The 23,542-nt window shown below is 39.7% G+C and overlaps 1 protein-coding gene across 2 annotated transcripts in view; it reads left to right on the top strand.

Moving 5' to 3' along the window:
- Nucleotides 1-23,542, top strand: part of KLF7 (KLF transcription factor 7) — a 111,082-nt gene that overhangs the window by 75,083 nt on the left and 12,457 nt on the right. For both annotated transcript variants that reach the window (XM_061186788.1, XM_061186779.1), the window contains one exon: nt 17,949-18,072. In XM_061186788.1, the coding sequence (XP_061042771.1) occupies nt 17,949-18,072 (124 nt within the window). The remainder of the gene's footprint in view (nt 1-17,948; nt 18,073-23,542) is intronic.

Genomic DNA, 23,542 nt, shown 5'->3' with positions numbered 1-23,542 from the left:
AAAAAATCCTAGTGCATTTTAGTTTGTGGCACATTGCACAGTCAAAATAACTGCAGGAAAACTAGCTTCCTGTGGTATTCCAGAAGTTCTGAATGGAAATTTAATTTACATTTTGCATTTTATGAGAATATTGCATTATTGGCATAATATGAAGTGACTGGGAAATGAATAACTTTGAGAAAGTAAGCCTATAGGGTCAAATTAACCACATCTTAATGTTCTTGCACTTTTTTCTTTCCAAAATATCAAGTCACACAGCACTGACATTTTCATCCCAAGGTGAAAATTTAGTAGAAGAATGAAGAGAAAAGTATTTTGTAGCTGTGGGTTTAGCACAGACAAAATTAAGGCTGTTTGAGGTTAGAGGTATATAGTCTGACAGATTGTGTGGGGATGTTTTTACATATGTGGGTGTCAACATGTTTGTGCTGAATTGTTTGCAGATTTGGAGGGGAGGTGGTTTGTGTGTGTGTGTGTGTGTATGTGTGTGTGTGTTAATGTAGACTCCATGCGTGGCTTCAATCATTGTGTTTTCTTCCTAATTCCTATTACAAAGCAGCAGAAGGAGGTTGTAGGAGGATCTAAGCTACAGTGCTTGAAGGAAGGTTTGAACTAAGGACTAGTCATAGATGCATGTTTGTTCGATCAAGTTAATTGACAGTCTTTGAAATGTCTCCACTGTTCTAAATAAGTCTTGGAAATACTAAGGTAAATAAACCTGGCCTCTGCCCTTGCAGGGACCAGTTGGTTTTGTGAGGCGACAGCATGTAAACAAATCACTCAAGCAGTAAGATAAGACTCTCCTGAAGAAGTTATAGGATCAGAGAGGAAGGGGCATCCAGTTCTACCAGAGTTGGTCTAGAATCGCTTCCCAGAGGATATGCTTTGTGAGGTACTGGTGCCACACATTAGGCTAGGCTCTGATGATACAGCTATGTAAAGACGTGAACTCTCACTTCAAGGAAATCAGTCTCCTGAGAGGGGGGTGGCTTGTCATCAAGGCCCCTAAGGGTGTGGTTCTTACTTCTTTCCAGTCCATTCTTGAAATTCCTCTTCATATGCTCCCCCTTCACCTCAGCTGTGACACCCCCCTGTTCCTCATCTATGGCCCTTTGCACCTGCTGTTCCTTCTCCCTGAAATGCCCACTACCCTTGTCCCTGGCATCCTTCAAGTTTCAGTGAGGCTTCTCTCTTCTGGGATGCCTACGCTGAGGGTCCTACAGAGTCTAGGGATGGCCTTCTCCAGACATCCACGCACACGCACTGATCAGACACATCGGGCTTTTGTTGTTTGTGTGCACGCGTGGGGCTTCCCCACCTGGAAACCCCTCTAGAACAGAGACCCTTTACTTTTTTGCTTTTCTCTCCGGCACTGTCATTGCTTGGTGCCTATAAGAACCAACAAGTAATGTTGGTTGAATCTAGGTTGTCACACTGAAGAGGCTGATGGTATTTTCACCATCAGTGAGTTAGACCAGAAGTCTTTGTATCTGACTTTGCCTGCTCACTTGTAGACAGAGATGAGGTGTGTCGGAAACAATGCATGTTAGGATTTATGAATCTGGAAGGCAGGATGTTACTGTTGATTTCTGATTGATCACTGATCTGTTCCTTAGTAAGTGTCATTCTGAGTGCACTATATGCACTGAGAATGCCTGAGCTGGTACTCGACAGTGGGAGATGACAAAGAGGCAAGCGAGAAAGCATCTAGCTCTGTTCCTAGACACATTGGATACTCAGGCAGGGCAAAAGATCAAGGCATAAAAAGATAAATATCTATAGGAAATAGCAAACAAGTGGCCAAAGAGTGAAAACTCAGACAAAACTATAGTTTTCTGAGGAGGAGAAATACTTTGGGCTGGGGTGACATGTAGAAGACAGACACATCTTGAGTTGAGGACATCCCCGTAAGCAGGAAGGGCTGGGGAGGGCTGCTTGGGAATGTTGGAGAGTGAGGGGTTTGTGGAAGGAGTAGTGGATAGATAAGGGTAGGAAAAAAAGCGAGACGGTTTTGTGGACATCTTTTCCAAAGTACATAGGCAGTGGTATTTGAAGAGCATCTTGTGTAAGTTATCATTTGTCAAAATAAGAGACTAATATTTTCCTTTTGAGTTTTTTTTCCTTAAACTTCATACTTGGGCAGGTACATATGTGGGATGGTTTAGCTAATGGGGAAATTCAGTCTCTGGGAAAAAAGGGGGTTAATCTTGGGAGAGTTAAGTTATATAGACAAATTGATGTTTTAAATCTTGACTCGAAATCTCTAGGTAATTGGATCCATATCTATTCAACTTGAATGGTAGCTGGTCCAGGTGAGGGCCCATATCTCCATCATCTGTATGTAAATGATACAATTTGGGCTTTTTGAGGATTGATAAAGTTACCTTTTTGTTTTTTAATTTAAGACAAATTACCTTATCCAGTATTGATTTGCTTAGACCACTTCTGTACCGTCTGCATTTGTATGATCAGGGAATAACAATTAATCATTGCGTTAGCTGAATCAGAACAAATTCAGGATGCTGACACTAGTCATTTGATAATTTCCAAAATCAGATCTAACATGGTTTTTGGATTATCCAGTCTTATGGTTTTCTATACCACCGGTCCATCTCTTTTCATATATATCACATATGTAGCAGAAAATTAACTCTGTACCCTAATATATGTGTTTCAAGCTTATATTATCCAATTTTTAGTTAGCAAAAAAGGAAAATTCAGTGTATCTAAGACAATAAATTAGGCATCATCTACTAATGTGATATGTGCCAGTTGATGACTACCATGTGTCCTGGATCCGGTGAGATTTGTTTTAGCCTCCCCTCCTGAGACACTGGTACTGGACCTCCATGCCCCTCTTTTTTTCATAAATCCCAGATACACAATCCTCTCCCACTGCCCTCAGGTTCTCCCAAATCCTCACCAGTAGGTATCAGGCCTACTCTCATTCAAAGCTCTGTGCTACCCATTATTCTTTTTCTTACTACCTCCCTTCATGCTAGAAGAAGAAATTCCTGCCAATACTCACTTGAAGTTGTACACCTGCGTTGCCAGCCTCTGAAATTCATTGGACCTCTGGGGGGAAGGGTTCCTGTTCTATGTTGGTTTGCTTCTGAAGGGCACACTCCTGCATTAGAGATATTATTACTTTCACAGTGGCTTGGTGATACTTTTCATATCAACTAAGCTTGGAACATGTTGGTTGGGGCTAAAGTTACATTTTTTTCCTCTTCATTTTTAAAATTAAATTTTTTTAAATGATTCAAAAATTAATAGTTTGGGCATGGTTGTAATAGTAATAGACTGTTCCTGCATGTATCCTTTGCAATCATGCTATATTTACATTTGAATGCAAAAATCAAAGATTGGCCATGGGTTTGAAATTCATAGTTCTTAATCAAATTCTTACCTAAATACATCACATTGAATTGTGGAGACCTGGCTTACAGAGTAATATCTTGATTGCTAAATGGAGGAAATGCCCTACAAATTAGTTTCAAATAAATTCACATGGTGTAGTTATTGTGACAGGAAAAGAGACAAATGTTTTGACAATTTTTTTCTTCAAATTTAATTTCTATCTAGCTTTTAACTTTTATTGTAACTTTGGTAATCACCAAAATGTACTTAAATTTCCAAATTGATATTAAACTTTCCTTGAATTTATCCTTAAAAAGCTGATAAAAATAATTTTTAAAATTAATATTGGACAACAGCAACAAAAAGAAGCCAGTAAGAATCAAAGCAAAGTAAGAAAAAATTAACCATGGTGCCAGAAAAACATTTAGTTCCCTGAATGGTCATACTTACCTATTTTACAGCTTGACAACATATAACTTCAGGTATGAGTGTTGAATTTTTAAGTGAGTTTACAGTCTTTTGAGAATTACTCTCTTAAGAGTTGTGGGATTTTGTTTTTGTTTTGCTGGGGGAAGGGAATTAATTGTAACTTACTGAAAATATTAGAATGCTGTATACATTTTGATAAAATAAAAAATCAGTTTGACTTTGAGAATATTATGATACCCCTAGCCTTATGGGACACATGCTGTGGTATCTAAAAACAAATGTATTGGACTCACAGGTTGCACATTTGCAAAAACTCTATAATTGCTGAGAGCTATACTTGTTCCAGCATCTGTGATGGTTGCCCGTTTTCATGACCAATCCAGTCTTCCTTCAGCGTTTCAAACAAATTCACCAAGAATCTAACAGTTCACCTCCAAAAGAACATTTTAGAAAAAGTTAACAGTCATTAAAAATGGAATATGTCCCCAAAGACTTGTTTAATCCTGTGTATTTCCAGGCTGTGTTTCACAAAGCTAGATGGGTCTGAGAAGTGATTCAGTGCGATGCTTGGGCTCCAGTTTCAGTTTCATGGAGAAGCCCTTGTGCCCTTGCCCTGCATACAGAGGTGACTGAGGTCTCTGTTCCCATAGTCTTCTCTGGCTTCCTGCACACCTGCAAACTCCATTTTGATATCACCATCATTGTCAATACACCCTTTATCCATTTGGGACTTCGTAATTGACCACTTTTATGTACTAGGTTCCATTGAATCTTCATAACTACAAAAGAAGCAGGAAGATGTTTTAAAATTTATTTTCTACGCGGTTAAGAACAGTAAATCCAGAAGAAGTTAACTGACTCTACAAGGCTATATTGCTAGTATGTGGCAAAGCCAGAACTAAAAGAATCTGTTTTTGGATGACTAGTCCTTTTTCTCTCCACCAGACCAATGATTCAAGTTTCATCGAGGCATTGAGGGAAGCCTACCCTGAGGGCCCTACAGAGTCTAAGGATGGCCTCCTCCACACATCCACGCACACACATTGATCAGATGCATTGGGCTTGTGTTGTTTGTGTTCACGCATGGGGCTTCCCCACCTGGGAACTCCTTTAGTGCCGAGACCATTTACTTTTGCTTTAATCTCTAGCACTGTCATTGCTCGGTGCATATTAGAACCAACAATTAATGTTGGCTGAATCCAGGTTGTCACACTGAAGAGGCTGATGGTATTTTCACTATCACTGAGTTAGACCAGAAGCATCAGTATTTGACTTTGCCTCCTTACCTGCAGACAGAGATGAGTTGTTTTGGATGATGTGTGTTAGGGTTTGTGAATCTGGATAGCAGGGTGGTAACATAGCTTTTTGGGCTGGGCATTGGTAAGAGTTTAGAAAGGATGAGCCCTTACACTTGAATTAATGGTGGGAATTCTACATAGAAGCTATATTTTAAACTAGTGCTGTCTAAAAGAGAAATATATGCAAGCCATATATGTGATTTAAAATTTTCTAGTAACCACATTTTTAAAAAAGTAAATAGAAATAAGTAATAGTAATTTTAATAATATATTTTATCTAAACCAATATATCCAAAATATATTTTCAACATAAATCAGTATGAAAAAATTATTGAGCTATATTTTACGTATTCTTTTTATTAATAAGTCTTCCATATCTAGTGTATTCTATACTTATTGCATGCCTAAATCCATATGCTAAATTTTCAATGGTTAAAGTTAAATACAGTCCTACCAAAAGAAGAATATAAAATATTCTTTATATTGCTTCAGTTTTCAAATTTTAATTTACATTAAATTAAATTGGAAGTTCCGTTCTTTAGTTGCCTTAGCCACATTTCAAGTGCTCACAGCCACATGTGGTTTGTGACTACTGTATTGGACACTGCAGTTGTTGACAGCTGTGGGATTAAGTCAAAATCCTTTCTCACCTCTCTCCATATTCTGAAGTAGGAACTATACCTCATTAAGGATATAAGGTTTAAATTTTAATTTATAAATTTTTAAACAACCGTTTTAAGGTGGTGATCCAGGCAATGAGGAGCTAACCTAACCTAGGCCAGTTATTATTTTATTAGTTGTTTTAAAAATTAAAAAAAAATAGAGTAAATGTTTGTATGGTCTGTAAAGTGTCTGGTGCTTTGCATAATTCAGTAACTCAGGCCCTAGCAACTAGTTGGCTTTTGGGTGAGCAAGTAAATGGATGAATGAAAAAAATCAACATGGAGCATAAATAAATGAGTACATATTTTATTTTATGTAATAGTTATAAATGCTTTTGAAATTCTGGAAAATAAAGTCCTTGTCTCATTTTTCCATCACTCCCCTAATCTAAAAACCTTGGAAAAAAAAATATTTAAAATTCAGCTGGAATCTAAGAGGAACTCTGAGACAGTTTTCCAAAGCAGAGTTAATAACGTGGAGTATTTTTTAGTTGTAGCACATACACACTGAGAAGGGATTGCCAAGCTATGGAGTGATGTTTACTGGTTACTCTTTTTCCAATTTTTTTTTTAATGTTTATTTATTTATTTATTTATTTTCTTATTAGTCATCCATTTTATACACATGAGTGTATACATGTCAATCCCAGTCTCCCAGTTCATCCCAGCACCACCACCACCCCCCGCCGCTTTCCCCCCTTGGTGTCCATACGTTTGTTCTCTACTTCTGTGTCTCAATTTCTGCTCTGCAAACCGGTTCATCTGTACCATTTTCTAGGTTCCACATATATGCGTTAATATACGATATTTGTTTTTCTCTTTCTGACTTACTTCACTCTGTATGACAGTCTCTAGATGCATCCACGTCTCTACAAATGACCCAGTTTCGTTCCTTTTTATGGCTGAGTAATATTCCACTGTATATATGTACCACATCTTCTTTATCCATTCATCTGTCAATGGGCATTTAGGTTGCTTCCATGACCTGGCTATTGTAAATAGTGCTGCGGTGAACATTGGGGTGCATGTGTCTTTTTGAATTATGGTTTTCTCTGGGTATATGCCCAGTAGTGGGATTGCTGGGTCATATGGTAATTCTATTTTTAGTTTTTTAAGGAACCTCCATACTGTTCTCCATAGTGGCTGTATCAATTTACATTCCCACCAACAGTGCAAGAGGGTTTCCTTTTCTCCACACCCTCTCCAGTATTTGTTGTTTGTAGATTTTCTGATGATGCCCATTCTAACTGGTGTGAGGTGATACCTCGTAGTTTTGATTTGCATTTCTCTAGTAATTAGTGATGTTGAGCAGCCTTTCATGTGCTTCTTGGCCATCTGTATGTCTTCTATGGAGAAATGTCTGTTTAGGTATTCTGCCCATTTTTTGATTGGGTTGTTTGTCTTTTTAATATTGAACTGCATGAGCTGTTTATATATTTTGGAGATTAATCCTTTGTCCGATGATTCATTTGCAAATATTTTCTCCCATTTTGAGGGTTGTCTTTTTGTCTTGTTTATGGTTTCCTTTGCTGTGCAAAAGCTTTTAAGTTTCATTAGGTCCCATTTGTTTATTTTTGCTTTTATTTCCAGTACTCTAGGAGGTGGATCAAAAAAGATCTTGCTGTGATTTATGTCAAAGAGTGTTCTTCTTATGTTTTCCTCTAAGAGTTTTATAGTGCCTGGTCTTACATTTGGGTCTCTAATCCATTTTGAGTTTATTTTTGTGTATGGTGTTAGGGAGTATTCTAATTTCATTCTTTTACATGTAGCTGTCCAGTTTTCCCAGCACCACTTATTGAAGAGACTGTCTTTTCTCCATTGTATATCCTTGCCTCCTTTGTCATAGATTAGTTGACCATAGGTGCATGGGTTTATCTCTGGGCTTTCTATTCTGTTCCATTGATCTATATTTCTGTTTTTGTGCCAGTACCATATTGTCTTGATTACTGTAGCTTTGTAGTATAGTGTGAAGTCAGGGAGTCTGATTCCTCCAGCTCCGTTTTTTTCCCTCAAGACTGCTTTGGCTATTTGAGGTCTTTTGTGTCTCCATACAAATTTTAAGATTTTTTGTTCTAGTTCTGTAAAAAATGCCATTGGTAATTTGATAGGGATTGCATTGAATCTGTAGATTGCTTTGGGTAGTATAGTCATTTTCACAATATTGTTTCTTCCATCCAAGAACATGGTATATCTCTCCATCTGTTGGTATCATCTTTAATTTCTTTCATCAGTGTCTTACAGTTTTCTGCATACAGGTCTTTTGTCTCCCTAGGTAGGTTTATTCCTAGGTATTTTATTCTTTTTGTTGCAGTGGTAAATGGGAGTGTTTTCTTAATTTCTCTTTCAGATTTTTCATCATTAGTGTATAGGAATGCAAGAGATTTCTGTGCATTAGTTTTGTATCCTGCTACTTTACCAAATTCATTGATTAGCTCTAGTAGTTTTCTGGTGGCATCTTTAGGATTCTCTATGTATAGTATCATGTCATCTGCAAACAGTGGCAGTTTTACTTCTTCTTTTCTGATTTGGATTCCTTTTATTTCTTTTTCTTCTCTGATTGCCATGGCTAGGACTTCCAAAACTATGTTGAATAATAGTGGTGAGAGTGGACATCCTTGTCTCATTCCTGATCTTAGAGGAAATGCTTTCAGTTTTTCACCATTGAGAATGATTTTTGCTGTGGGTTTGTCATATATGGCCTTTATTATGTTGAAGTAGTTTCCCTCTATACCCACTTTCTGGAGAGGTTTTATCATAAATGGTGTTGAATTTTGTCAAAAGCTTTTTCTGCATCTATTGAGATGATCATATGGTTTTTATTCTTCAATTTGTTAATATGGTGTATCACATTGATTGATTTGCATATATTGAAGAATCCTTGCATCTCTGGGGTAAATCCCACTTGATCATGGTGTATGATCCTTTTAATGTGTTGTTGGACTCTGTTTGCTAGTATTTTGTTGAGGATTTTTGCATCTCTATTCATCAGTGATATTCGTCTGTAATTTTCTTTTTTTGTAGTATCTTTGTCTGGTTTTGGTATCAGGGTGATGGTGGCCTCATAGAATGAGTTTGGGAGTTTTACTTCCTCTGCAATTTTTTGGAAGAGTTTGAGAAGGATGGGTGTTAGCTCTTCTGTAAGTGTTTGATAGAATTCACCTCTGAAGCCATGTGGTACTGGACTTTTGTTTGTTGGAAGATTTTTAATCACAGTTTCAATTTCATTACTTGTGATTAGTCTGTTCATATTTTCTGTTTCTTCCTGGTTCAATCTTGGAAGGTTATACCTTTCTAAGAATTTGTCCATTTCTTCCAGGTTGTCCATTTTATTGGCATAGAGTTGCTTGTAGTAGTCTCTTAGGATGCTTTGTATTTCTGCGGTGTCTGTTGTAACTTCTCCTTTTTCATTTCTAATTTTATTGATTTGAGTCCTCTCCCTCTTTTTCTTGATGAGTCTGGCTAATGGTTTATCAGTTTTGTTTATCTTCTCAAAGAACCAGCTTTTAGTTTTATTGATCTTTGCTATTATTTTCTTTGTTTCTATTTCATTTATTTCTGCTCTGAAAATTCCAATTCCAATTTTTGTTTGTTCTTCTTTCTCTAGTTCCCTTAGGTGTAACGTTAGATTGTTTATTTGAGATTTTTCTTGTTTCTTGAGGTAGGCTTGTATAGCTATAAACTTCCTTCTTAGAACTGCTTTTGCTGCATCCCATAGGTTTTGGGACGTTATCTTTTTTTTTTTTTTTTTAAAGAGCTCCTGACTTATTTATTTATTTATTTATTTAATTTTTTTGGCTGTGTTGGATCTTCGTTTCTATGCGAGGGCTTTCTCTAGTTGTGGCAAGCGGGGGCCACTCTTCATCGCGGTGCGCGGGCCTTTCACTGTCGCGGCCTCTCTTGTTGCGGAGCACAGGCTCCAGATGCGCAGGCTCAGTAGTTGTGGCTCATGGGCCTAGTTGCTCCGCGGCATGTGGGATCTTCCCAGACCAGGGCTCGAACCCATGTCTCCTGCATCAGCAGGCAGATTCTCAACCACTGCACCACCAGGGAAGCCCCTCCCATAGGTTTTGGATTGTCGTGTTTTCATTGTCATTTGTCTCTAGGTATTTTTTGATTTCCTCTTTGATTTCTTCAGTGATCTCTTGGTTATTTAGTAACGTATTGTTTAGCCTCCATGTGTTTTGTGTTTTTTACGTTTTTTTCCCCTGCAATTGATTTCTAATCTCATAGCATTGTGGTCAGAAAAGATGCTTGACATGATTTCAATTTTCTTAAATTTACTGAGGCTTGATTTGTGACCCAAGATGTGATCTATCCTGGAGAATCTTCTGTGCACACTTGAGAAGAAAGTGTAATCTGCTGTTTTTGGTTGGAATGTCCTATAAATATCAATTAAATCTATCTGGTCTATTGTGTCATTTAAAGCTTGTGTCTCCTTAGTAATTTTCTGTTTGGATGATCTGTCCATTGGTGTAAGTGAGACGTTAAAGTCCCCCCTATTATTGTGTTACTGTCGATTTCCTCTTTTATAGCTGTTAGCTGTTGCTTTATGTATTGAGGTGCTCCTATGTTGGGTGCATATATATTTGTAATTGTTATATCTTCTTCTTGGATTGATCCCTTGATCATTATGTAGTGTCCTTCCTTGTCTCTTTTAACATTCTTTATTTTAAAGTCTATTTTATCTGATATGAGTATAGCTACTCCAGCTTTCTTTTGATTTCCATTTGCATGGAATATCTTTTTCCATCCCCTCACTTTCAGTCTGTATGTTTCCCTAGGTCTGAAGTGGGTCTCTTGTAGACAGCATATACATGGGTCTTGTTTTTGTATCCATTAAGCAAGCCTGTGTCTTTTGGTTGGAACGTTTAATCCATTCACGTTTAAGGTAATTATCGATATGTATGTTCCTATTACCATTTTCTTAATTGTTTTGGGTTTGTTTTTGTAGGTCCTTTTCTTCTCTTGTGTTTCCCACTTGGAGAAGTTCCTTTAGCATTTGTTGTAGAGCTGGTTTGGTGGTGCTGAATTCTCTTAGCTTTTGCTTGTCTGTAAAGCTTTTGATTTCTCCATCAAATCTGAATGAGATCCTTGCTGGGTAGAGTAATCTTGGTTGTAGGTTCTTCCCTTTCATTACTTTAAGTATATCATGCCACCCCCTTCTGGCTTGTAGAGTTTCTGCTGAGAAATCAGCTTTTCACCTTGTGGGAGTTCCCTTGTATGTTATTTGTCATTTTTCCCTTGCTGCTTTCAATAATTTTTCTTTGTCTTTAATTTTTGCCAATTTGATTACTATGTGTCTCGGCATGTTTCTCCTTGGGTTTATCCTGTATGGGACTCTCTGCGCTTCCTGGACTTGGCTGGTTATTTCCTTTTCCATGTTAGGGAAGTTTTCGACTATAATCTCTTCAAATATTTTCTCGGGTCCTTTGTCTCTCTCTTCTCCTTCTGGGACCCCTATAATGTGAATGTTGTTGCGTTTAATGTTGTCCCAGAGGTCTCTTAGGCTGTCTTCATTTCTTTTCATTCTTTTTTCTTTTGTCTGTTCCGCAGCCGTGAATTCCACCATTCTGTCTTCCAGGTCACTTATCGGTTCTTCTGCCTCAGTTATTCTGCTATTGATTCCTTCTCGTGTAGTTTTCATTTCAGTTATTGTATTGTTCATCTCTCTTTGTTTGTTCTTTAATTCTTCTAGATCTTTTTAAAACATTTCTTGCATCTTCTCAATCTTTGCCTCCATTCTTTTTCTGAGGTCCTGGATCATCTTCACTATCATTATTCTGAATTCTTTTTCTGGAAGATTGCCTATCTCCCTTTCATTTAGTTGTTTTTCTGGGGTTTTATCTTGTTTCTTCATCTGGTACATAGCCTTCTGCCTTTTCATCTTGTCTATCTTTCTGTGAATGTGGTTTTTGTTCCACAGGCTGCAGGATTGTAGTTCTTCTTGCTTCTGCTGTCTGCCCTCTGGTGGATGAGCCTCTTTTTCCAATGTTAAGAAAGCTTTGTGACATTTTCTCTCTCAGTGTCTTTATTCCCCATGTGGTTTAAATTCTCTAGTGTTGCTGAGTGTGATGTGAAAGCAATTGATGGGTCTTTGCTGGTTTCCTCTAGATGTGCTAGGTGACAATATAAACCCATTACAGAGTACCCTTTCTCCTTTCCATTTTGCTTTTCCATTTCCTGATCTGCAGAATTTCAAATTCCTAATCCAAGTCCTAAGGGGACTAGGACCCTAACATGCCCGATAACAGAAATCTAGTAGCTACATTTTTTAAACAGGTAAAAAGAAATAGATAGAATTAGTTTTAACAGAAACCTAGGTACGTCAACGTCCTAGTCTCCTTAGGAAATGGATTAGGAACTTGAAATTTTGCAGATCAGGAAATGAATGCAGAAAATTTGCATTAGCAATGTTTATTTTCAAGAGACTTTTAATGCAAGATTCTGACACCTGTTCGTATTTCATGCTACAATCTATATCTTAAAGGCAAATGTATAGTGCAGTACGTTTGACGTATCACTTATGCTCTCCCAAACCCATCTTCAGTGAGAACCTCTACCAATGAGTTCCGTAAAATGATGCACTTGGTTTCCCAGAGGGGATGTTGCTCAGGAGACTGATCCCAGGGTTGAGATGAAGGTTACAGGAAGATTTTCAGGATACTCCTTTTTTAGGCTCGGGCAAATAGGGAAGAAGTGGGAAGTGATCTTTGATGGTGCAGGAATAGTTAATCCATTGTAGAGTGTCACATTGTAGTCCCTGTCACAGGGGCGTGGCCAGGTTTAAACAAGCAAGCAAGCATTTTCTACTCTTAGGCCAGTTCAGTACATAGAGAGGGACTGAAATCACTCAGGCTGTCCTGCCCCTCTGCTGTACCTGGGTCTTTGTTGCAAATCAGGATGCTTTATTCATGCAGTGTCTTTTACAGGATTGAGCCAGGCCCTGCTTTAGTGCTGTTGGTATCACAATGAACAAAAGAGATGCCTGCATGAAGCTTATACTCTCCTAGGGGAAGCAGACAGTAGTACACACAAACAATATGCAGTCTAATTTCAGAGCGACTAAGTAGTGTATAGAAGATGACAGAATCTGCTGTTCAGCAGAGGATGGGGAGGGTAGGTCTCTCTGAGGTGGAGACATTTGAACATTGACCTGAATGAAGTGAGGCAAAAAGAGTGTTCCAGGTAGCAAGTGCAGAGGCTCTGAGGTGGGAGCAGCCAGATAGGGCGTGGGGAATCAGGTTGGCGGGGGCAGATCATGTAGACTCTATACTACAGGACCTTATAGGCTTTTGACTTTTATTCCAAAAGCAATAGGAAACCATTGAAGCATTTATACTTTAATATCTTCTTAACCATTTTTGGGTCATGAACTTCTTTGGCAGTCTGGTGAAGCCTGTGGAACCCTCTGCAGAATAATGTTTTTAAATGCATAAAATAAAATCCAGGGGATGTTAAAGAAAACAATTATATGGAAATATAAAGATTGAAGTCCCCTGTAAGGGACATACATGCTCTGATTTACATTTTCAAAGGGTTGTTCTGACTGCTGCAGTGAGAATAGACCGTAGGGGCCAAGGATAGAAGCACAGAGACCAGTGAGCTTGGAGCCAAGCTGTTTTCATCTACCCTGTAGGGCAATGGTCTCGAAATAGGGTTGTGCAACACAGTCTTTTTGAGTGCAGGAAGAAAAATTTATAACTTCTATTTATATTTAATTGACCCTAATTCTTTTAAATTTCTATATTGAGTGTATGTTTTATAATATCCTAATATATTAGGACATTAGTACATTTAGGAAGTACATAATTCATGAATAAATCTACATGTATTGGAGGTACATGTTCAAAAGGTAATGGTGACAATATATTTTGATCAATCAAATGTGATGATTGTGATGTAGGAAGAGTTACTCTGTAAGAAACTAAAAAAAAAAAATGCCACACTGCTTTAGACCACATTCCATTTCAGAGGCCATTTTGTGGGGAAGCATGAATTTGTGCCATGATTCAGCCTTGCTAAATGTCAGTCCTGTTTCTCAAGCATCCTTAACTCTCCTTAAGAGCCCTTATATGGCTATAAATCTATTTACACCTGATTAGACCTACTATCACGTCTGATGTGACACATACTCCCCCAGGGAAATGAGTTTCCTGGGGTTAATAATTTCCAGAAAGGAAAAGTAGTTCTTGATGTTCCCCCTAAAATTCAGAGGGTTCTGAAGAGCGTCTTCTACTGCGTGCCCTGTGAACCATGCAGGCACTGTCGTGCTCTCCTGTACATCCTCTTTGTCACATGCTTGCCTTCATTCACACACTCCTTCAGGACTTGAGTCCTGATGTTTGAAGCCTGTCTCCCATCTGCCTGTCTCACAGAGACCTCTCTTGAACATTTTTGTTCACTCTTGAGATGCAGTGAGCCAAATGCTGGGCATTCTAGGTGCCGCAAGTGTAGCGTGGGGCAGGGGTATGACATTTTCTGTTTTATACCCAGGAATAGGACCTGGAGTGGAGCAAGGAGAGAAGGGAGGGTGAGGCAGATGAGCTGATTTTGCATGAATCTGCTCAGTTATTACTGAACTGCCTTTTTCTTTTCTTTCTCCCTCCCTCCCTCCTTCCCTTCTTCTCTATCTCCCACTCTCTTTCTTTTCCTTCCTCCCTCCCTCCCTCCCTCCCTTCCTTCCTTCCTTCTTTCCTTCCTTCCTTCCTTTCTCCCACACCCCTTTCACCCTCTGTCTTTTTTTTCTAAAAGACTTTGTTTTCTTTTATAAAGAAAGCCATTCTTTTCTAAAGAAGGAAACCCAAGCCTTTCATAAAATGAGCAGAAATCCTCAGGTACGGTGTTAGGATAAAAACTAATGCATTGTGGGTGTAGATTGTTCTGCCCCCAAGATCCAGCAGTCAGGTGTTGGTGTCTGGGGGATGTAATCTTGGGCATGCAAAGTACTGACGGAAGAATTTCACTGACTTGAGAGTAGATATTAGTTTGTGGAAGTGGGTACAGAACCCAGAAACTAGGCCAGCCTAACCACACTATTTGTGAGCTTTAGATAGGAAATTGTATTCCCAATTCTTTGTATTTTTCCTGTCCCTCTGATTTCTGAACTCTCCCTGTTTCAGGCACTACTCCTTCATTTGGCTGAGTTCTTTCTTGGTTATTTTAAATTTCTTATTAGTAAGTATTTGCAGAAATGGCAACTTGTAGGTCGATTAATCAGGCGCTAGAAAAATAACTTGATGAATCACTGTAGCATAACTTGGCTAAACTAGCAGGGCACAGAGGGTCTTGTCCTTAGTGTTATTCTGTATAGCACCTGCTGCAAGCAGGAAACAATGTTAGGTGACACGATTCAGAGCTAAGTCAAGCTGTTTGTAGTTTCTGTCTGTGCAGTGGCAAAAGGGACACAGCCACTGGAAGGACACTGAAATAGCTACTGGGAAGAGGATGGTTGGTTTGTGCCAGGAATTAACAGAGCACCTACATTATTTTCTGGGAAATAACTAAATCCTTGATATTATTTGTCAGAATAAAACGGAACAAAACTGGCTAAAAAAAATTCAGCAAGGGGAAAAGCAAACACTTTGAAATTTTTTTTTAAAATACCCAAAGACATCTACTTTAATCTCCCTCATTTTCTCTCTGTCCTTCCTGTGTCCTTCAGAATGTGGTTGCCTATGATGGACGGGTCTGTTCGATTGTGGGATTGATTTTGGGGACTGGATGTCTCTGCTTGTTGCTGTAGGATGTCATGGGATTTCCAGATGCCTTGTTGCATTTGGGGTATGCTTGGTACCCAAGGTTCCAGGACCCTCCAATTTTACTTTCATTTGAAGGCCTTTGGGGTTGGAGGGTATTTTGAATTTCTGAAGTCTTTGGTGCCTCATTCTCCGTTTCTTGTTGTTGTTGTTTGTGCCAGATTTCCTTGAAGTAACAGAGCCTCGTGGGTGATCAATAACATTAAGTAAATGATGCCAACAGGCCTCTCTGAGAAGGCACTTCTCTCTCCTACTTGGGTCTCTTATTTCCCCTTCAGCATCCCACTCATTCAGAGCAGATCTAAAGAGCACAGTTTTTCTGGTCCATTCTCCATCAGTATACTGAGAAAATACTTAAAACTTAAAAAGACTCTGTTTTCCAACATTTAGTTTGCCCAGAGTGACTCCAGACCCAGCTGTCTGGAGCCTGAGCCCTGGAAGTTTGTACTGATGGCCAGTTAGACCTGTCTCCTCAGCAGCCTCTGAGAATATAGGCGAACGGAGAGGAAAGGGGGTTCAGATTAATTGAACATTTACCTTGTGCCAGGCTCTGGAAATGCCTTATACACAACAACTTATGTAAGCCTCACGATAAACACAGGCATCTCACCCCCATTTGACAGATAAGGACACTGAGGCCTGGTGTCTGCAACGAATGAATAAGATCCCAGGTGTGCTAACTCCAAAGCTGACTTGACCCCTCCACTCTTCACCTTCTCTGCAGCAGACGCATTTTTCCAAACTTGTGGCTTTAAGGATCCAGAAGGTGAACTTTTAACACCGCTCAGTGATTCTTTTTTTTTTTTTTTTCTGGTTTCCAAAACTGAATGGGTTTCCTCCTGTGCTTCTGGCCGTCCTTCATGTCCTCTTGGTTCGATTGAAAAGAAATGCCTGTGTTTCTCATTCCTCTCCTCCATGGGTTTTACAGAGCAGCAGCCCACTAGGGCACCAATTTAATGAAATGAAATTTTCAATCATGTTTGGTTCAATTCTAGGTGATACAAATAAAGGATTGTGAATGCTTTGTAGTTAGGTTCAAAGGGAAGGAAAAAGGTGGAAAGAAGAAAGTGGGTCAAGTATAGTACCTGGGCAATGTCTCCTTAAGTGCTGCCTAGTGAAGGTTGAGCTATTAAAAATGGAGAAATAATGGGGCAGCCGTACTACTTTGGCACTTGTGTATCTGGAAATTTCAGGTTTGGCGGTTTATAATACTTACCTATGCCAGGCGTTGTTCTAATTTATATATAGTACCTATGTATATTAATTTATCCTCTCCAAACCCTTTAAGGTACATATCTCTATGAAAACAGAGGCACAGAGATGTTGATTAACTTGCCCAAGGATAGACAGTTAAGGGCGGAACCAAAAGTTGAGCCTAGGAAGGTTGGCTTCAGAGCTGTTGACTGCTATGCTAACCAGCCTCTCAGTTACAGGGCTCAGTAACCCTCATGATTTCAAAGATCATTTTTCTTCTTATTAGAACCAGCCCACCATACAGTTGGAAGGGTAGATATTTGTCATGTTTGATGACAGACGTTGATGGGTTAAAAAAAAAGGTCTTAGGAAAAGTCATGTACTTTCTCTTCCATATTCCTCCATCTGTATTTACTGTGCGAAAAGGTCACTTGAGCACAGAGCTCGAATTTCGTGCTTCTAAGCAGCTTCACCGTGGCTGAACCCTTGCTCTACAAATTGACTTTAAAAATATTTTGTAATAATGTGTATCACACTCAAATATGAACGCTCTGGAGTCATTAAGTGATGAGCTTCTTACATAGGACTTTTGCAACTGTATTTTACATAAATGCCGGGAATCGTTAAGTGATTTTTGTTTTACTCTCAAATCGTAGCCTTTTCTCGTGACTGTCCATCCACTCACATTTACTGGAAGGAACTGGGGTTCTGGGAGACCTGAGCTCTTTGCCTTGTCAGTCAGCTGCCTGGCTACAGTTTGTGGTAGGAGGGAAGAGAGGGGAGAAGACTAAAAGGGCTGAAATGGTAAATTACTGTAGGTTCTGGAGAAAAATAGAATTAGAAGCATTTGTGGTTCAGATGAAAATAGCACATTTCCTTTCTGCTTGGAGTCGGGGAGAGGGGGTCAAAGTGCTCCAGGGAATAGAAAATAAATAAAAATTGATCCCTCACCAGTTGAAGGAAATGCTCTGACTCTGGGAACTGAAATGACAGCTCCAGATTTGAAGATCTTGTGAAACCACTTTTGAAGGTTAAAAAATAAAATAAAATAAAATAACAACAAGAAAAACACCAGGAGACTGGAAAAAAAAAAAAAAAAAAAAAAAGACATACTGTGTTAGGAAATGCAGTCTTTCAAGAATGATTTCACAGCCCTTTTCCAAGACTGTAGAATAGGTAGCAGACCCTGATCAGGTGTGTGCCCGTTTTGTTCCTGTTGCTGACCATGGTCATTCCATCTCTTCTTGCAGGTGAGAAGCCTTATAAGTGCTCATGGGAAGGGTGTGAGTGGCGTTTTGCACGAAGCGATGAGCTCACAAGGCACTACAGGAAACACACAGGTGCAAAGCCCTTTAAATGCAACCACTGCGACAGGTAAAGAAACTTAGAAGCTGCTGGGATGGGGAAGGGAGGTGCTGAAATGGGTGGGAGGGGGGGCTGGTCGTGTGCTCTTGGGTTTATCACAAGCCTCTCTTGCAGAGACTCAGGCCTGGGAATGCCTTTTACTTCTCCATGGAGAAAACCAATTAGATAAGTGTGCCTCCTTGCATGTAACCAAGAGATGATATGAATTCTTGGGTCAGTTACATAAATAGTTAATGAGCACCAGAGCTGTGATAGTCACTGGGTATCAATAAGACATAGCTCCTACCCTCAAGGGGATGATGTGACAGATAATTTTAGTATAATAGGAAAAGTGATAGGATAGAGAACGGTCACCTGTAGCTTCTGATCTTTTTATTAACATCAATACTATTTTTCCTCATCCTTAATAATGTGAACGAATAGAAAGCCTGCTTAATGGAGGGAAGGTTAGTTAGTTATAAGGCTTTCCTTCGAAGCACTGTTAGAAATGAATTTGCTGAAGAGAGTTCCCATTCTTTGAGGGGCCTGAACCATCCTTTCTTCCTTGAAAATAGGTACAAAGGTCTAAAAGTTGGTGAGGCTTTGAGAACTTATCCTATAATTCAATTTCAAACCTTCAGCATTTGATAGTGGAAGAAAGAGCACGTAGCAGCAGATACTATGCAAGTAATAGTATCTGACAGCCCTGGCATTATCAACCAATAAACCCCAAAATGGAGACTCTGCAGGCCAAGGTGAAGGCAGGATTAGGTTTAGACATAATCAAATAATGGGCTTGCATCTGAGCGTGTTAGCCTTCTAATCCTATTTCTGTGTTTAAAAGGAAGCTTAAGAAAATTAACCATCTTTTTAATGCACTACTAAAGGTCTCGGTTATGATGAGAAAAATGCTTCTAATACGATAAAAGCCCTGAAAGCCTCAGGGTTCCCCGGCTCAGCCAGCAGTTCGCAGGCTGGCAGGAGGGGTGTGCAGGATGTCTGCAGAGGCCTGGCTCTCCGTCGGAGGAAATGCGATGGTTTTCACATCCTGCCCCCCTCATCACTGTGCCGGCACCTCCCTCACCAGACCTTCCTCTGGAGTAGTGCCTGTTTGTTTGGAGAGCAGGGCAAGAGTGGCCAGATCTCATGGGTGGCCAGTTGGCTTGGAGCTCCTTTAAGATGCTTATAAAGGAGCATTCAGGTTTTTCCTCCTTTTTTTTTTCTCCTTTTTCCTGAAGAGGCTATTTTCCTCTTATCTTCATTCTTGAAGAACTAAATAAAGCCCCCCATGCCTCCTGGAGCCCAAAGATAACCTCCCACCCCAGGGCTGAGGAAGTACATTCCATAAAGCTATTGTCTCTCATTCCCTTGGAGCTCTCTTCTGCTACCTAAAAACACAACCTGTTTTTTCATTTCTATCCCATTACCTCAAAGTCCCTCTAAATGTATGTGAATCAGCAGCTGTTCTTCTACAGATTATATTTCAGTGATGTTTCTCCTTATTTGATATCTTCTCTCGACTCCCATCTCAAGTTCATGCCTCTCTAACCCTGGCTACTAATAAAGAAGTTATATGGATGGTGACTCTTTGACCACAGTCCTTTGAGGAAGAGCCTTATATCAGTGGGGGTGAAGAGGATCCTTTGTGAGTTATCAAAGTGTGGTGGTAGTAGGTACACACGAGTCACCTTGCCCTGAAGGGCGGTGAGGCTATTACTTGGAGGTGGTGCATTGTGGATGGCCATAATCCGGGGAAATTGCCCGAGTTAGTATTCCTCTCTTTAGGTCCACCGAGTTACTAAGCAGTATGCAACTGTCCAGCACTTGACACATTAGGATTAAACCTGACCATTTGTGTGATTTATATGGAGAAATATTTCAAACCGACTGGATATTTCAGTGAAGGAGATGTCAGGGATGGGTAATTTGGTTAGTCTTTTGCTTTATTTTCCTCATTGAAATATATTCTGGTTTCTGGAGTTAGAAATTTGAGGAGCAGGTGGTACAGATTCTGTGACGTGGTATTTGGGGGAGCTGGTGAGTAGCTCAGCATCCTGTGACATGGGCCAAGAGTCAGTGCATTTCAACAGGGCCAGAAATCAGGGGGAGGAGTCTCCTTCATGCCTTCTGACAGGCAGCACCTTGTACTTCAGTTGCAGGAATTATGCTAAGAATAGAGCAGGTCTGGGAGGTGGCGTGGGGAGTTGGAGTGGTCCCAAAGCCGATAGAAGGAAAGCCTGGAGTGACCAGGGACTTGGCATTCCTTAGAAGACTTTACCTTCAGAAACAGAGGGCATCTGTAGCCCTTAGCAGGACACTGAATCCTATTGGTCCCAAAGGGTGTATGAGCCCAAGAAACCTATCTGTTGCCTTGTATAATTTAACAATCAGACCACCCTACTTAGAGGCTGAACTAGGATTAGGGTTTCTTGTCCTTAAAGCAGGTACCAAGTCTAACTTATACTTTTATTTTGCCTGAAGGGTAGATTAAAAATACATGAGTTTTTGTTTGTTTTGCTAACATTTAAAATTGCTAAGTGCCACAGAAATCTCTATTCCTGGCTTTGTCTGAAAAACTCGGAAGATCCAGTAACAGTGGGCTCACATTCCCACGTGGCCGTGATTTTCTGGCGCTGAAGAGTCATCACTACCTTTCAGTGATGGCCCTGTGGTCACTCATTTCTCACTGTCCCTCCTCCCCCACCACAGTCTCCCCAGTGTGAAGGCAGAGCATCAGTCGCCGTGTATCATCACACTTCTCGTTACGTCCTCTTAATCCATGCCTTATCAGAAGTGGAATCACATAGTTTAACATAGTTTAACTGTGTGTTTCTTACACTTCACCCATTGCACCCATTTACTTTGTCTGCCTGGCCCCTGAAGACATTGGGTTTTGTGACCTCTGGCTTCAGGTTTGGGTTAGAGGAGAAAGCAGTGAGGTGGCTCTGCCATTTTCTTACCGTCAAACTCAACAGTGCAGCCCACTCAGTGATCAGCTGCTTTCAGGGCTGAATCTTGTTTCTCAGCCCATAGAGCATGAGGCTGCTGATGGTGGTAGTCAGGGCTGTTTCCACAAGTGCTCATATGCAGATAGAATCCAGGGAGACTGCTCCCGGGGTAGTACCTCCAAGATCCTGGGAAGTTTAGAGGAGGCATTTTGATCTTTGATCTCTAAGTCAGCTCAGTCAGTAAGAGGTGGTGACAAATACCAACCCCTATCTGGCCCTTCAGTGTCCTAGAGGATTGCTATCAGCTTAATGCCCATGTGACTTTAGTGGACCTTTTTCATAAGCAGCAGAAACTACAATAGGGGTTTGACTAGTTCTCTGTAATGAACAAATTTCAATCATTAAGGACCTTCTTATTCAAGGTCATCTGACTGCTGTAGAGTCACAAATACCCTCTGGGGGTATATTACCCTTACAGTTATTTGATTCTGCATTTCTAGATGCTGAGTTTATTACTTTTTACTTTACTATTCCTATGTGGAACTCAGTAAGTATAAATTAATAAATATAAATTAATCATGACTAAGTATCTTGCTGGTGTACTGGATTTAAATAAAACCTCAGTGGTGAGGGACCTAGTCTAATTTTTTTTTTTTAACGTCTTTATTGGAGTATAATTGCTTTACAATGGTTTGTTAGTTTCTGCTTCATAACAAAGTGAATCAGCTATACATATACATATATCCCCATATCTCCTCGCTTTGCGTCTCCCTCCCCCCTCCCTATCCCACCCCTCTAAGTGGTCACAAAACACCGAACTGATCTCCCTGTGCTATGCGGCTGCTTCCCACTAGCTATCTGTTTTACATTTGGTAGTGTATATATGTCCATGCCAATCTCTCACTTCGTCCCAGCTTACCCTTCCCACTCCCCATGTCCTCAAGTCCATTCTCTGCGTCTGCGTCTTTATTCCTGTCCTGCCCATAGGTTCTTCAGAACCATTTTTTTTTTTTTTTAGATTCCATATATATATGCTGGCATATGGTATTTGTTTTTCTCCTTCTGACTTACTTCACTCTGGATGACAGACTCTAGGTCCATCCACCTCACTACAAATAACTCAATTTTGTTTCTTTTTATGGCCGAGTAATATTCCATTGTATATATGTGCCACATCTTCTTTATCCATTCATCCAATGATGGACACTTAGGTTGCTTCCGTGTCCTGGCTATTGTAAATAGAGCTGCAATGAACATTGTGGTACATACTCTTTTTGAATTATGGTTTTCCCAGGGTATATGCCCAGTAGTGGGATTGCTGGGTCATATGGTAGTTCTATTTTTAGTTTTTTAAGGAACCTCCATACTGTTCTCCACAGTGGCTGTATCAATTTACATTCCCACCAACAGTGCAAGAGGGTTCCCTTTTCTCCACACCCTCTCCAGCATTTATTGTTTATAGATTTTTTGATGGTGGCCATTCTGACCAATGTGAGGTGATGCCTCACCTCACATGGAGGCGAGAATATACAATGGAGAAAAGACAGCCTCTTCAATAATATTGAGATGATCATATGGTTTTTCTCCTTCCATTTGTTAATATGGTTTATCACATTGATTGATTTGTGTATATTGAAGAATCCTTGCATTCCTGGGATAAATCCCACTTGCTCATGGTGTATGATCCTTTTAATGTGCTGTTGGATTCTGTTTGCTAGTATTTTGTTGAGGATTTTTACATCTATGTTCATCAGTGATATTGGTCTGTAGTTTTCATTTTTTGTGACATCTTTGTCTGGTTTTGATATCAGGGTGATGGTGGCCTCGTAGAATGAGTTTGGGAGTGTTCCTCCCTGTGCTACATTTTGGAAGAGTTTGAGAAGGATAGGTGTTAGCTCTCCTCTAAATGTTTGATAGACTTCACCTGTGAAACCATCTGGTCCTGGGCTTTTGTTTGTTGGAAGACTTTTAATCAGAGTCTCAATTTCAGTGCTTGTGATTGGTCTGTTTATATTTTCTATTTCTTCCTGGTTCAGTCTCGGAAGGTTGTGCTTTTCTAAGAATTTGTCCATTTCTTCCAGATTGTCCATTTTATTGGCATAGAGTTGCTTGTAGTAATCTCTCATGATCCTTTGTATTTCTGCAGTGTAAATTGTTACTTCTTTTTCATTTCTAATTCTATTGAATTGAGTCTTCTCCCTTTTTTTCTTGATGAGTCTGGCTAATGGTTTATCTATTTTGTTTATCTTCTCAAAGAACCAGCTTTTAGTTTTATTGATCTTCGCTATCGTTTCCTTCATTTCTTTTTCATTGATTTCTGATCTGATCTTTATGATTTCTTTCCTTCTGCTAACTTTGGGGTTTTTTTGTTCTTCTTTCTCTAATTGCTTTAGGTGTAAGGTTAGGTTGTTTATTTGAGATGTTTCTTGTTTCTTGAGGTAGGATTGTATTGCTATAAACTTCCCTCTTAGAACTGCTTTTGCTGCATCCCATAGGTTTTGGGTCATCGTGTTTTCATTGTCATTTGTTTCTAGGTATTTTTTGATTTCCTC

Source organism: Eubalaena glacialis, chromosome 1 (assembly GCF_028564815.1).
Source record: "Eubalaena glacialis isolate mEubGla1 chromosome 1, mEubGla1.1.hap2.+ XY, whole genome shotgun sequence".
Classification (NCBI taxonomy): Eukaryota; Metazoa; Chordata; class Mammalia; order Artiodactyla; family Balaenidae; genus Eubalaena; species Eubalaena glacialis.
Note: the sequence above shows the minus strand (reverse complement) of the source record. Positions and strands in the feature narration are given on the sequence as shown.